This window comes from Dunckerocampus dactyliophorus, chromosome 2 (genome assembly GCF_027744805.1).
Source record: "Dunckerocampus dactyliophorus isolate RoL2022-P2 chromosome 2, RoL_Ddac_1.1, whole genome shotgun sequence".
NCBI classification, from domain to species: Eukaryota; Metazoa; Chordata; class Actinopteri; order Syngnathiformes; family Syngnathidae; genus Dunckerocampus; species Dunckerocampus dactyliophorus.
Window position 1 is genome coordinate 41,777,841 of NC_072820.1, and position 12,264 is coordinate 41,790,104.

Here is a 12,264-nt window from a genome sequence, read left to right on the forward strand (position 1 = left end):
AGGTCGATACAAATATCGACTATTTTTACGTTGTAGTAGCTGTATCGGGTCGATTCTAGCGTGGTGAGTTCAATATTTTTCCGTTCTACTGTATGTTTGTTTCCACAAATATGCGTTTTTTTAGTCATGACCGTGTTGTTACATTGTCGATATTTCAACCCTAGCTATATAGTTTACAAACTCTGGACAGAAGTTTTTGGACACAGGAGGACTCTGTCGGCAAAAAGCCAACGGATTGAAACGGAAGTCTAGTAGTTTTTGCATTGGTTAGTTATATTTGCACCACAGTATTGGCTTTTTTATTTACAACAATTGCATACAATAAAACAATTTTGTTGAGTGTTAAAATCGTCTTGTATTTTATTTACATATTGTTGTTACAATGTTCACAGATATGTTTGTTGATATATTTTTTGGTTTGTCTAAAGTCTTTGTCCTGTGCTTTATTGTGATTATAATTATGACCAACAAAATAAAATTCCAAACTCATTCAATAATATAGAAAATCCCGTATCGGTATTACAGTCCCTGTATTGGCATCGAGTCGATAGCAACATTTTCAGTATTGCCCACCCCAGAGCTCTACAAGAGAAACAAGATGACTCACTACGTTTTGTTCTCTTTAAAAAAACAAACGTGGATTGGCAGTCACTGTTTGTTTCTTTTCGTAATAATTTATTTGGTATTACCTTCTTAATATACACAAATATTGTATAACCACGTTTTCCCACGCTATACAATTATGTACAATTAAAATGTATCATTCAAATGATGTAAACAGACGTGTACACTGTAAACAGTTTGCTTTGTTGTTATAAAATGTAATTATTGGATAGGTGAATTATGTTAATACTAGTACATTGTGTTTGGTTTCGCACACAAACCAATGTAAGAGTGAGTAGTTACTTAAATTTGTTAAACAGGATCGCAAAAGGTCTCAACGATCTTTGTTTAAAACCGCTATATGCTGCGTCAGTTCCTGTTTTTCATAATTCTTAAGGGGAAAGTGGACACTCTGCCTATCATGGTGTTTTGTGGTTCCGTAGAAATGCATAAACATTGAATAAATAAATATATAATTTTAAAACATTTTGTTTTGACAACTAAAGTAACTAGTGATACTGGTAAATTGCACGCTGGACGCATCATAAAGCCTGCTGCAAACGATGGTTCTTTAAAATGCCATGCTTCACAGGTCTCGTTGCAGTCCGTGAACTTCATATGATATCGCGAGAATTGTACCTCAGTGGCGGCTGTGTGGCCCCTGTCTCAGTACGGACGGAGTTGTTTCTGACGTTTGAATGAAAAACAGTGCAAATTACTTCCACATTGGACCCGTGATATAATGGCTTCAGCCTTGGAGCAGTTTGTGAACAATGTGCGACAGCTTTCCGCTCAAGGTAGGGTTGCTAAACCTTTTCGTATGGGAAGTACTGGCTAGTTAGCCTGCATATGCTACCCTATGCGATAGCTAAGTCAGACCCTTCTTTTTGCCTCATCATGTAAACACATAGCAAAAGGTCCTTTCGGTGACAGTAAGACTGCCGTGAAGCGTAACCCCAATACGTATTGGCACACATGAGCAACATGGGTGTTTATGGAACAAATAGTTATCCAAACTAAATGTCAAAATCCTACTTTTCTTTTTGAGCTGAAAAATATTTTCTGAGCACTGGTCTAGCGGAAGTCCCGCCTTGGCCTCGCGTGATTGGCTGGCGAATGGAATTAACTAATACGACTGGATCAAGTGACCTATCAATCACTTTCATTTGCCTGTTTGCAAGGCCTTGACAGGACAGTAGAGATGGGATTTGTTTGAAGGGAGCCAGATGTTGAGTAGCCGTTCCTTTCAAAGAGCTATTCAAAAGACTGGGTCGTTGTTATATTTGTTAATTTTTTAGAAGTTACTCGTTTTTAATCAAGGAACCAATCACTAGCAGCAGTTATAAGATATCCGAATATTTTGAAGTTACTTATCTCGCCAATATGTATACTCTAGAGTATTGTTTATCTATTCGAATAAGTTACATTAACCCCATCAAACATTTGCCAGTCCGAAAAGGAGTAGGAAGAAGCAGAGCTTATGTAATTCTACCACTTCTCCATGTCTGCTCATTCACACCATATCGTTTACGCTTACAATATTACGTTTGCTTACATATTGTCATTAACATTTTATTCAAGTCCTAAAAAGAAGTAAAGAAGGAAAGGAAAAAAATAAAACATCAACAACCAAATAGGATTTTATTATAGATTGTGCAGTGTGGAAGGAATAACATGTTTTTGTATTTTTTTTAAAGGCATAAAACAAACATAAAAAGTGTAACAAAAAAAGAATAAATTGCTAATAATGAATAGAAAATAAACAGGTTAGAATAAGTGAAGACATTTAAATACAAACAAGCAAAGCAAAGGAAAAAAAACAGTGAGAGTAAACATATGAACACTGGAGCAAAAAAAATTGAACTGCACAATTCATGAGCAATTTGTGAATGTCTATTAAGTAATAACTTATTTGTTACATTCAGCAAACAAAATGCATTGCTTAATATTGTTGAATTTGGCATAATCTATGTTATTGTTATGTTAATGTTATATTGATTGTTGCTGACTTCACGCTGCATCATTCAACATCATCATTATCTCCCATAGTCTAACTGGTGTCTGGCTGTTTTTACAGTACGTCATCGTCCTTTTCTTTGGAGGCAACAAAAGCCCATTGTGACTGTTGATAGTCAACATCTTTGAAGTTGGAACATAAGCGATAATTGGCTTGTCTTGTAGTCAAGCCAGCAGTGCGGGCAAACAAATCTGTAATCCTGGTCGAGATCTGTGTACGGGAAAAGTGCCAAACTAGTCTTTAAAATTAGAAATCAGTGCAGAGAAAAAAAAATGGGGGAAGTATTTTGAAGTATTCATTTTATTTGGCATGTGGTTTCACTGTAAATATTCCATAAGGTGGTGCTATATCTCCATGCTGTGACAGTGAGATCACTATTTTGAAATATCCCTCACCTGCAAAATTTTGTGACAGAATAAAAAGTATGCAGTATCCAATACAGGAAAAAAATACAAAATACTACTAATAAGTATGTATATAAAAAAAAAATATAAATAAATTTACAATAAAAATTGGGACATGATCAGAATGTCAATGCAAAACTGGTCTGAACTATTTTATCTGAAATATTTTACAAACAGGCGCCTTGAATCAACATACGTACTTAGGCTATACAGTCGTCCCTCACCACTTTTGCGACTTCACTCTATAATGGTTTTTCAAAACAAATTAATCGTGGTTTTGTGGATGACTATTGCCTATAATTAGTTGTTTTTTTTAAAAAAGCACTTTTAAGCAAATTTTACATATTCTTGGCCTAAAATAAGCATTTTCAAGCATAACAACGGCTAAATTAACTAAATACAAATACAGTATAAGGCAGGGGTCACCAACATTTTTTCTTGCGAGAGCTACTTTTAGAAAATGAAAATGGCCACGAGCTACTCATTTTTGTAGAAATGATTTTCATACATTATTTCAACCCAAACAGATCAAATATGCTTGTTTTACCAAAACATTCAAAAAATGCTGGTATCCACAACTCACATTTTATGTTTCAGAATACTTTTCTTTCTAGTGTTCTCACATTATTAACTGAAAACCTGAAATGAAAAGCAGGCTTGCGGGCACCTCGTGTGGTCGTGGAGGGCAACCTGGTGCCTGCGGGCAACACGTTGGTGACCCCTGGTATAAGGCATTCAGAAGACTCATTTAAAGACGTGATATGTAGTATTCTACACTGGTCACTAGGTGTCAGTAATGTTACATTGATGAGACAATAGCAGCCACAGGAAACATGCTGAAAAAATGCACACAACTCTCCTAATGCTAATGTGTGAGTTTGTTATGCAGTTTTTCTCTGCTTAGAATTCTTAGTTCAAATAATTAATTGTATGGTAATTACTTTTTATTTAGCTGAATGAAAAGAGCTATCAAGACTATTATGTAAAGTCTCAACATGGGTTGATTTTTCTTAATTTATTGTTATTATTCGCTGTAATTTCCCCTCACAGGCCAGATGACTCAGCTTTGCGAGTTGATCAACAAGAGTGGGGAGCTGCTGGCCAAGAACCTGTCCCACCTGGACACAGTGCTGGGGGCGTTGGACATTCAGGAGCACTCCCTCGGTGTGCTGGCTGTGCTGTAAGTGCAGACGTTCACTATAACTCCAGCAACAGTATGTTTGTCACTCATCAAGTCACCACTGACTGTGCTTGTACTAGTAGTATAGAATGGTAGAAGACTAAAGCGGCCTAAAGTATTACTCTTCCCATTTTCATCCCTATTTGTTTGTATAATTGTTAAATGTCTATTGAAATATGGCTCATTTTTACAAGTTGGTACTTTAAAATGACCGAAGAATGATCGGAGCTAGTTGTATTGTTTAATATTATTGTGAAGTAAGATTTATTTATATAACAATGGTCATGAGGTGCAGTACAGAACAAAATTATAAGAGTAAAAACATTTTACATTTGTCAGAGTTGCTCCTTCTACTTAACGTGTTTTACAGTTTGTTTTTCTCCTGACCGTTCCCTCCCTTCTTATTCCAGATTTGTAAAGTTCTCCATGCCTAACATCCCTGACTTTGAGACACTCTTTTCCCAAGTCCAGCTCTTCATCAGTACCTGTAATGGCGAGCACATTAGATATGCAACAGACACTTGTAAGTCGATATTTTTCTGTCATCATTGCACCATTCTTGTCTAAATAACTGGAACACCCACGAGTTCAGCTCATAGTGAACATATGCCCATGGTGTCAATATTTAGTGCGGTGGTTCGCAATTCTTTTCTCACTGGGAGACAGAAATGTTTTCAGCTATGTTTTCATACATGTTGGCAGGTCTGCACTAATATTGAAAGTCCTCCCTGCCTCTCACCCCCCCAAGACAATTCACCCCCCTCCAGCCCCACTACTTGAGAAGCACTGATTTAGTGTGAGCACCATTGTTATCTCGCTCTGCCTTAATCATCTTGGGCATGAATATGAATAGCTCAAGAGGTTGTTACTGGAATCCTCTTCCCTCATGACATTACTGGAGCTGGAGGGTGTTAGACACCTTCACTCCACCTTGACGATGCTCCACAGAGGGTCAATTTTGTTCTGGTCTGGAGACATACTTGGCCAGACCATCACCAGGTGTGTTTGTGAGTTGTTGTCATTTCCAAAGAGAGGGAATCATGCTCTCTTTCAGAATGTCAAAGTACATTACAAAGTACAGTACTTAAGTAAAGTACAGTACAGTACATGCAAAGTACATGCTTGACTGTAAGCAAGACACATTTATCTTTAGTCCTGATTAATGTTGTCAATTATTTAGACAATAAAGGCTATGTATTGAGTAATTTTCAGTAGATTGTCAGTCTATATTGCTATACAAGCTGTCAACTCTCCAGTAATGTATATCCAACTTTCATTTCTACAGTAGTGTCCCTTGAAAAGATACTGTTGTAAAAATGGTGTAATAAGTAAGCACACAGCCGACTGATCAGTGCCGATTTCCTTAGTTTTGGCGGATCAGCGATTGGCCGATCCTTACATATGAAACCCATCTTATCTACCGCCGTAAAGGTCTGCCCCCTTCTGCTCTGCCAGGCTGACAGCTACAGTAGCAATCGAGCTAAGGCTAAAGCTAGCAGGAGCAAAGAGCAAGGCAGCGGCCCACTGTTAGTGCTTAAGAGCAGTGAAAAGAGCAAAGCTACTGTAACAGAGGGTTGCAGGATGCCCGCAGATGTTGTGCAACTTTGGTGTAAATAAAGGCCTGGGGTCACGGCTGCAGGAGAAACCTTTATTCATGGAAATAGCTTGTCTCTTTAGCAACAGTTAAGAAGTCTTCTCAACACACATAACACACTGCCGGCCTCTGACCTCTCTGTGTGGAGTTTGCATGTTGTCTCAGCACCCAGTACTGCGGTTTCCTCCCATCGCTCCAAAACATGCATGCTATGTTAACTGGACACTCCAAGTTGCCCAGAGATGTGAATGTGAGTGAGAATGGTTGTCTGCATATGCCCTGTGAGTTGCTCACCTACAGTCAACTGGGATAGGCTCCATTGCTCCCATGACCCTGAACATGAATGAATGTTTTGTTAAATATTGCCATTGAATATAATATTTTTAATGCAAAGTTTCCATATTTTAAGCAACCGATTTATACAGCTTGAATGTGGATTTGACTTTCTGTGTACTCAGATGGGAATTTCATATAAATTTCATATATGGTCTGTATTTACATTTTTCCTGCTTTTTGTTTCCCTCCAGTTGCTGGTCTCTGCCACCAGTTGACAAACGCCCTTGTTGAACGGAAACAGGTAAGACTCTGGATTTGCATGGTCGACTCAGTGATTGTGTGTGGACGGGTAAAACGGAGCTCTTTGGGTTGTGTCATAAGAAATGTGCGACATTATCATGTTTTTAGACATTCGTTAACAAGATAATGTACAGTTCATATCTTACTATATTGATGAACTGATGTCTTACAACGCACGAGCAGGTCGATTGGTATGTGCACATGAGGTGTGTTAAGTTACGATGCAATCTGCATTCATTCATTTTCTATGCTGCTGAATGATTACTAGGATTGAGCTTATCCCAGCTGATGAGAGGTGAGGTTAATCGCAGGGCAAATACTGTATATACAACCATTCACACTCACACTCCTATGGACAAATTAGAGTCACCAATGAACCAAACATGCATATTTTCGGAATGTGGGAGGAAGCCGGAGAACCTGGAGAAAACCCACACACCGGGAGAACATACAGTGATGCACAACAGAACCCAGATCTTCCGGATCTCCTGACTGTGTGGCCAACATGCTAATCACATGGCCACCGTCCGAGCCGCTACACAAACAGTCCCGTTATAATGTGTTTATTTGTGAGTACCAAGGGGGAAAAAAAACGATAATGCCAGATATCTCTGGCGGTCCAAATGTATTTGTGGCGTTGGCAACATCGGTGACGTGTTTTTGTCCAACTGAGTCATCCCATTGCATAACACCACCTGGCTTCCACGTGTGGCTCATTTTATTTTATATTTTCCTTCTTAAGGTTATTAAAACAAATAAAGTGTGGTTCTTATTTGCTCACATTTGGAGTATTTAATTAGTCTTCTGAACCTTTCCTTTCTCTCTCCATAACAGCCATTGAGGGGTGTGGTCATACTAAAACAGGCAATAGACAAAATGCAGATGAACACAAACCAACTTACCTCAGTTCATGCAGACCTGTGTCAGGTGAGTCACTGCGCCTCTTACATCCTTCACAAGTAAGGTCACAATCACAAAAAAAAAATCTAAATTTTTCAACATAATGTGAATTTTTGTAGTTTTTTTTTTTTTTTTGCATCTAATTAATTTGCCTTCTGATTTCTGATCCCACTGTGCTTCATATTATTTCCCTGTCTTCTCCAGCTGTGCTTGTTAGCAAAGTGTTTTAAGCCCGCCCTGCCCTTCTTGGAGCTTGACATGATGGACATCTGTAAGGAGAACGGAGCTTATGACGCAAAGCACTTTTTATGTTACTACTACTATGGTGGCATGATCTACATGGGCCTCAAAAACTTCGATAGAGCACTGTATTTTTATGAACAGGTAAGTCTTCTGTTATTTGCTTCACAGCTCTGTGCTGATGTTTTTTTTTCTATGGTTTGGCTATTTTCCCACAGACACAATGGGGAAGAATAAATATCAGTGTCCAAATATCCAGGGTCAAACTGTTGCCATCATAAAACTTTTATTAACTGTATAGGCAATTGTTTGAGTATCATTTTAATATTCTTTACTTGTACAAGTGTCATGCAAGTCACAGAAATGTAAAAATGTATATTGGGACGAAAAAAAAAATAAGACTCAGTTTAAACTTCAATGACTATTATAAAGGTGTATTGCGAAGGTGATTTTGTTTGTAAATGTACCTCACATGTCATTCTTACCACTCACACAAGTGTAAAAGGAAGTTAACCACTTTGAAACAATAAAGCCAATAAAACAATCTCCATTACATTTGACAACAAGTGGTGACATGCAGGGTATCGCTGCTTTGAATGACTTCTTTTAACAACCCTTGTTGAGGTTGACCCATTTGGGGAAGAAAAGCCAAAGAAAAAGTTCATAAGAGTTAATCCTTTTGAGTTCTTGAGAGGTAGGCGATATGATGACATGCATGCCATCATGGCACGTTTATTCACAGAAAAATGTGGGTCACAATTACAATTTGTATGACCTTGCAAGCATTTAATTTAATTTAATTTAAGACAGGGGTGTCCAGAATTTTTCCACAGAGGCCTGCATACTGAAAAATCAAATGATGCAGTGGCCATCCATCCATCCATCCATCCATCCATCCATCCATCCATCCATCCATCCATCTTCTTCCACTTATCTGAGGTTGAGTTGTGGAGGCAGCAGCCTAAGCAGGGAAGCCCAGACTTCCCTCTCCCAAGCTACTTTGTCCACCTACTACCGGCGGATACGTTGCCAGGCCAGTTGAGAGACATAGTCTCTCTAACGTGTTCTGGGTCTTCCCCGAGGCCTCCTACCGGTGGGACGTGCCCTGAACACCTCCCCAGGGAGGCGTCCGGGAGGCATCCTGACCATATGCCCAAGCAAGCTCATCTGGCTCCTCTCAATGTGGAGGAGCAGCGGTTCTACTACAAGTTTCACCTGGATGACAGTGCTTCTCATCTTAGGATGCGGGGGCCACCTTTACATTTTTTTAAACCATCCCATGTAGATATGATGAGAGATTTTTTTTATATTGAAGGTAAAAACTGTTTGCATCTCAGCTTTTGGTTATCAGTGACAAAGCATATTATTAGTATTTTTACAAGTATTTCAAATTTATTCTTGTACTTTTTTTTTTCTCCTAATGTTATGACTTTATTCTTTTTTACATTGTTTTTTTTCTACTAAGATTTTATTCATAGCATTTTGACATTATAATCGTAAAGTTTCCTGACTTAATTTTCCAAAAAGTGTAACTTTTTTATTTTTTATTTTTGTGTGTTTCTAATATTATGACTTTTTTCCTTTCATATTTCAACTTGATCTTTGTCATTGTTATTTCTATTAATACTATGGTTTTACTCTGTCTCTCACTCACCGCTGACTGAAGGGTTTCTACAGTATTTGTGGAATTTTATTCTCTAATTTTTTTTTATTTTTTTTTTTTTTTGCCCCTTCAGGCAATAACCACTCCAGCCATGGCAGTGAGCCACATCATGTTGGAGGCCTATAAGAAATACATCCTGGTCTCGCTCATTCTCCATGGCAAAGTGCAGCAGCTGCCCAAATACACCTCACAAATCGTAGGAAGGTTTATCAAGGTGAGGAGGACTTAGAATCTCCACGAAGCAGTAGTGATTAAAATCCAAGCATAAGCAATCATCCACTGTTACACTGCCAACATACGGTATACTTGAGCTCTTTTACTGTATTTCCTCATTGTGTTTCAGCATAGTTTTTGCTTATGCTTCCTTCCTCTTCCTCAGCCCCTGAGCAACGCGTACCATGAGCTTGCGCAAGTTTACACCACCAACAACCCGGCCGAATTGTGCAACACAGTCAACAAACACAGCGAGACTTTCACGCGAGACAACAACACAGGCCTGGTTAAACAGTGCCTCTCCTCCCTGTACAAAAAGAACATCCAGAGGCTAACAAAGGTGAGTAACAGCATGTTGCTGAGGTTGTCTTATATTTACAATAGCACTCACAGAAAGTGAGTAAAGTCATTCCTGCCTGAGAGCAAAAAAAATAAACTGTTCAAACTAGAATGTCCCTCAGTAGAAAGCAGACGTCAGCCGAGGTTGTAGATTCCTAAACATGTTTCCCTGGCTTGTTTGAACGAAAAATCATACAATCATGAAAAATCATGATGCTGTTTAACCACAGTCCTTCTGGTGGCAGTAATCATACACACACAGCGGGTGCCGGCTGCCACACATCCTTTTTTTCAACATTTTATTCTTCTAAGCCTCACTTTTATCCAGATCTGCACAACATTTTAAGATTTTTTTTCTCTTAAATTGTGCTCTAGCTCTTCAGGTATACAAAGTTGTGGAAATGTGTAGTTTTTCATGATAACAAACCAAGCAGCCAGCCCACAAATGTCATTTACACGGACATGAAAACCTTCAAAAAATTGTAAGTCCTCAAAGCCTGAAGCCAATGATCATTCATGATCAGTGTCTCAGACAGCAGCTTCTGGCAACATCATGGTATCCAAGGTTGCCATGTTCAACTTGGAGGAAGTCCCAGAGCTGTCAATTTGACAGGGTGGGGGCAGTGCAAATGCTGAGAAAATCACAAATTAAAAAAACTCTCTGGGCTTGGCAGATATTGGAACAATTTTGATCTTTGTTTATATGGGTTGCTGTCTTATGTCCCCCCTTGCAGACTTTCCTGACACTGTCTTTGCAAGACATGGCAAGTCGGGTACAGCTCTCAGGCCCTCAGGAGGCAGAGAAATATGTCTTACACATGGTGAGGGGTTCAACACGCATACGTTATCAATACGTGTTTTTGTCGGCATTTTTTTATGTCTGTTTTGTTTTCATGGGTTTTCTGTGCAGATTGAGGACGGTGAGATCTACGCTAGCATTAACCAAAAGGATGGCATGGTGTGCTTCCATGACAACCCGGAAAAATACAACAATCCAGCGATGCTCCACAAAATTGACCAAGAGGTGAGGGTTTAGTCTCGCTATGCATTTACACTTCACTTAAAAAAAAAAAAAAAAATTAAAAAAAAAAAAAAAAAGAATGACCTCATACAGTAACTATGGCTTTTTCTTTCAGATGTTGAAATGTATAGAACTGGATGAGAAACTAAAGTCTATGGATCAAGAGATCACAGTAAATCCACAATTTGTGCAGAAGGTGAGACAATATTTGTATATGTTGCACTTTTGTGCATGATTTGCAATGTGTACTGTATAAGACAAATGGAAAACAAAAGTAGAGTGTAATGGAAGGACTAGTAAGGCCTTTCATAATGTTCTTCCTTTTTTGCATGTACTGTTATACATTATGGTCATTATGGCATTGAAAACAAGTATAATACTGATGACTGACTCTTGGTGCATTTTGATTCCCCTATATTTATTATTAAACCAGTTCGGGGGGAGTCTACAAGACATTTGCAGAATAACGAGAATTGACATAACAATCCATCTTTGCATATGGTGGTGTAAAATGAAGAAGTTTAACAGGCCACACACATTTCTAATGTCTGACTTTTATTTTACAGAGTATGGGATCGCAGGAGGATGATGTTGGCAGCAAAACATCAAGTTATTCTTGAGGGGCCTCGGATTGCTAGAGAATGCTGCAGCCTCCCCAGCACATTCTTCCGTGGATGCGTTGGATTTTTTTAAAAGAGGAAAACAAATATTCTATTGCATAAGGACATTGGTTAAGGAAAATCGAATTGTGTGGAATGCTGTTGAATTTGGCTATTGTTTTGTCACAGAAGGATAACAAACGGTCTTATAAAAAGATTCAGATTTTGTCAGTGTTTTATTTATCAATTTATCAGGTTGGAGTGACACTGCTACATTATCACAAAATACAGTAATAAAGAAAACTGGACTTATTTGCTCCAAGCATATTTGTGAATAATCTCACCATTTTTGCTGCATGATGGCTGTAACTAGAAGGTATTACATACAAGGTAATACGTATATGGTTGACAAGGAATAAATCTGAATATAATCTACATTTGTAACGACTGCAATGATCGTTTCCCTCTTGTTCCTTTGGTTAGAATGTAGATATCACTAGCCAATATGCCCACTTGAACGTTCCCTTGACCAAAGTGGGTGAAAAAAGTCACGATTTGGTGCACTGTTTTGTTTTATGTTGGGTTTTTTTTTCGTTTTCATTTTTTAGGTCAGATCCACTAGAGGTCACTACAGCACTGTACAGAAAATGTTGTGACAGCTTGTTATTACAAGTGGTGAAGTCAACAGACAACCAAACTATCTTGTCATTTGGGGGCTGTGCGATTGTGGATCTGTAATAAATTGTTTAAGAATGTGTCGCTTGAATGTGTCGCTTGGTTTCATACGTTCAGTTTTTTATACTATAAATTGTACTTGGTAACATTCTTCATTGATACTGCGAAGGTGAATTTACAACCAATGAGTTCACTCATAAAGGCGGACGTCGCCTCGAGGACAATTGGACCAATCCTGAT

The 12,264-nt window shown here is 38.5% G+C and overlaps 1 protein-coding gene across 1 annotated transcript; it reads left to right on the top strand.

Annotated features, from left to right (window-relative positions):
• The first annotated feature begins 1,228 nt into the window (after positions 1–1,228).
• Positions 1,229–12,104, top strand: cops3 (COP9 signalosome subunit 3). The gene is made up of 12 exons (XM_054768179.1): positions 1,229–1,400; positions 4,075–4,204; positions 4,615–4,727; positions 6,326–6,375; positions 7,209–7,301; positions 7,479–7,658; positions 9,251–9,391; positions 9,557–9,730; positions 10,464–10,550; positions 10,640–10,753; positions 10,866–10,946; positions 11,317–12,104. Exons 1-12 carry the CDS (start codon positions 1,346–1,348, stop codon positions 11,368–11,370), a joined length of 1,272 nt encoding a protein of 423 aa, XP_054624154.1. The 5' UTR covers positions 1,229–1,345; the 3' UTR covers positions 11,371–12,104.
• Positions 12,105–12,264: the final 160 nt, after the last annotated feature.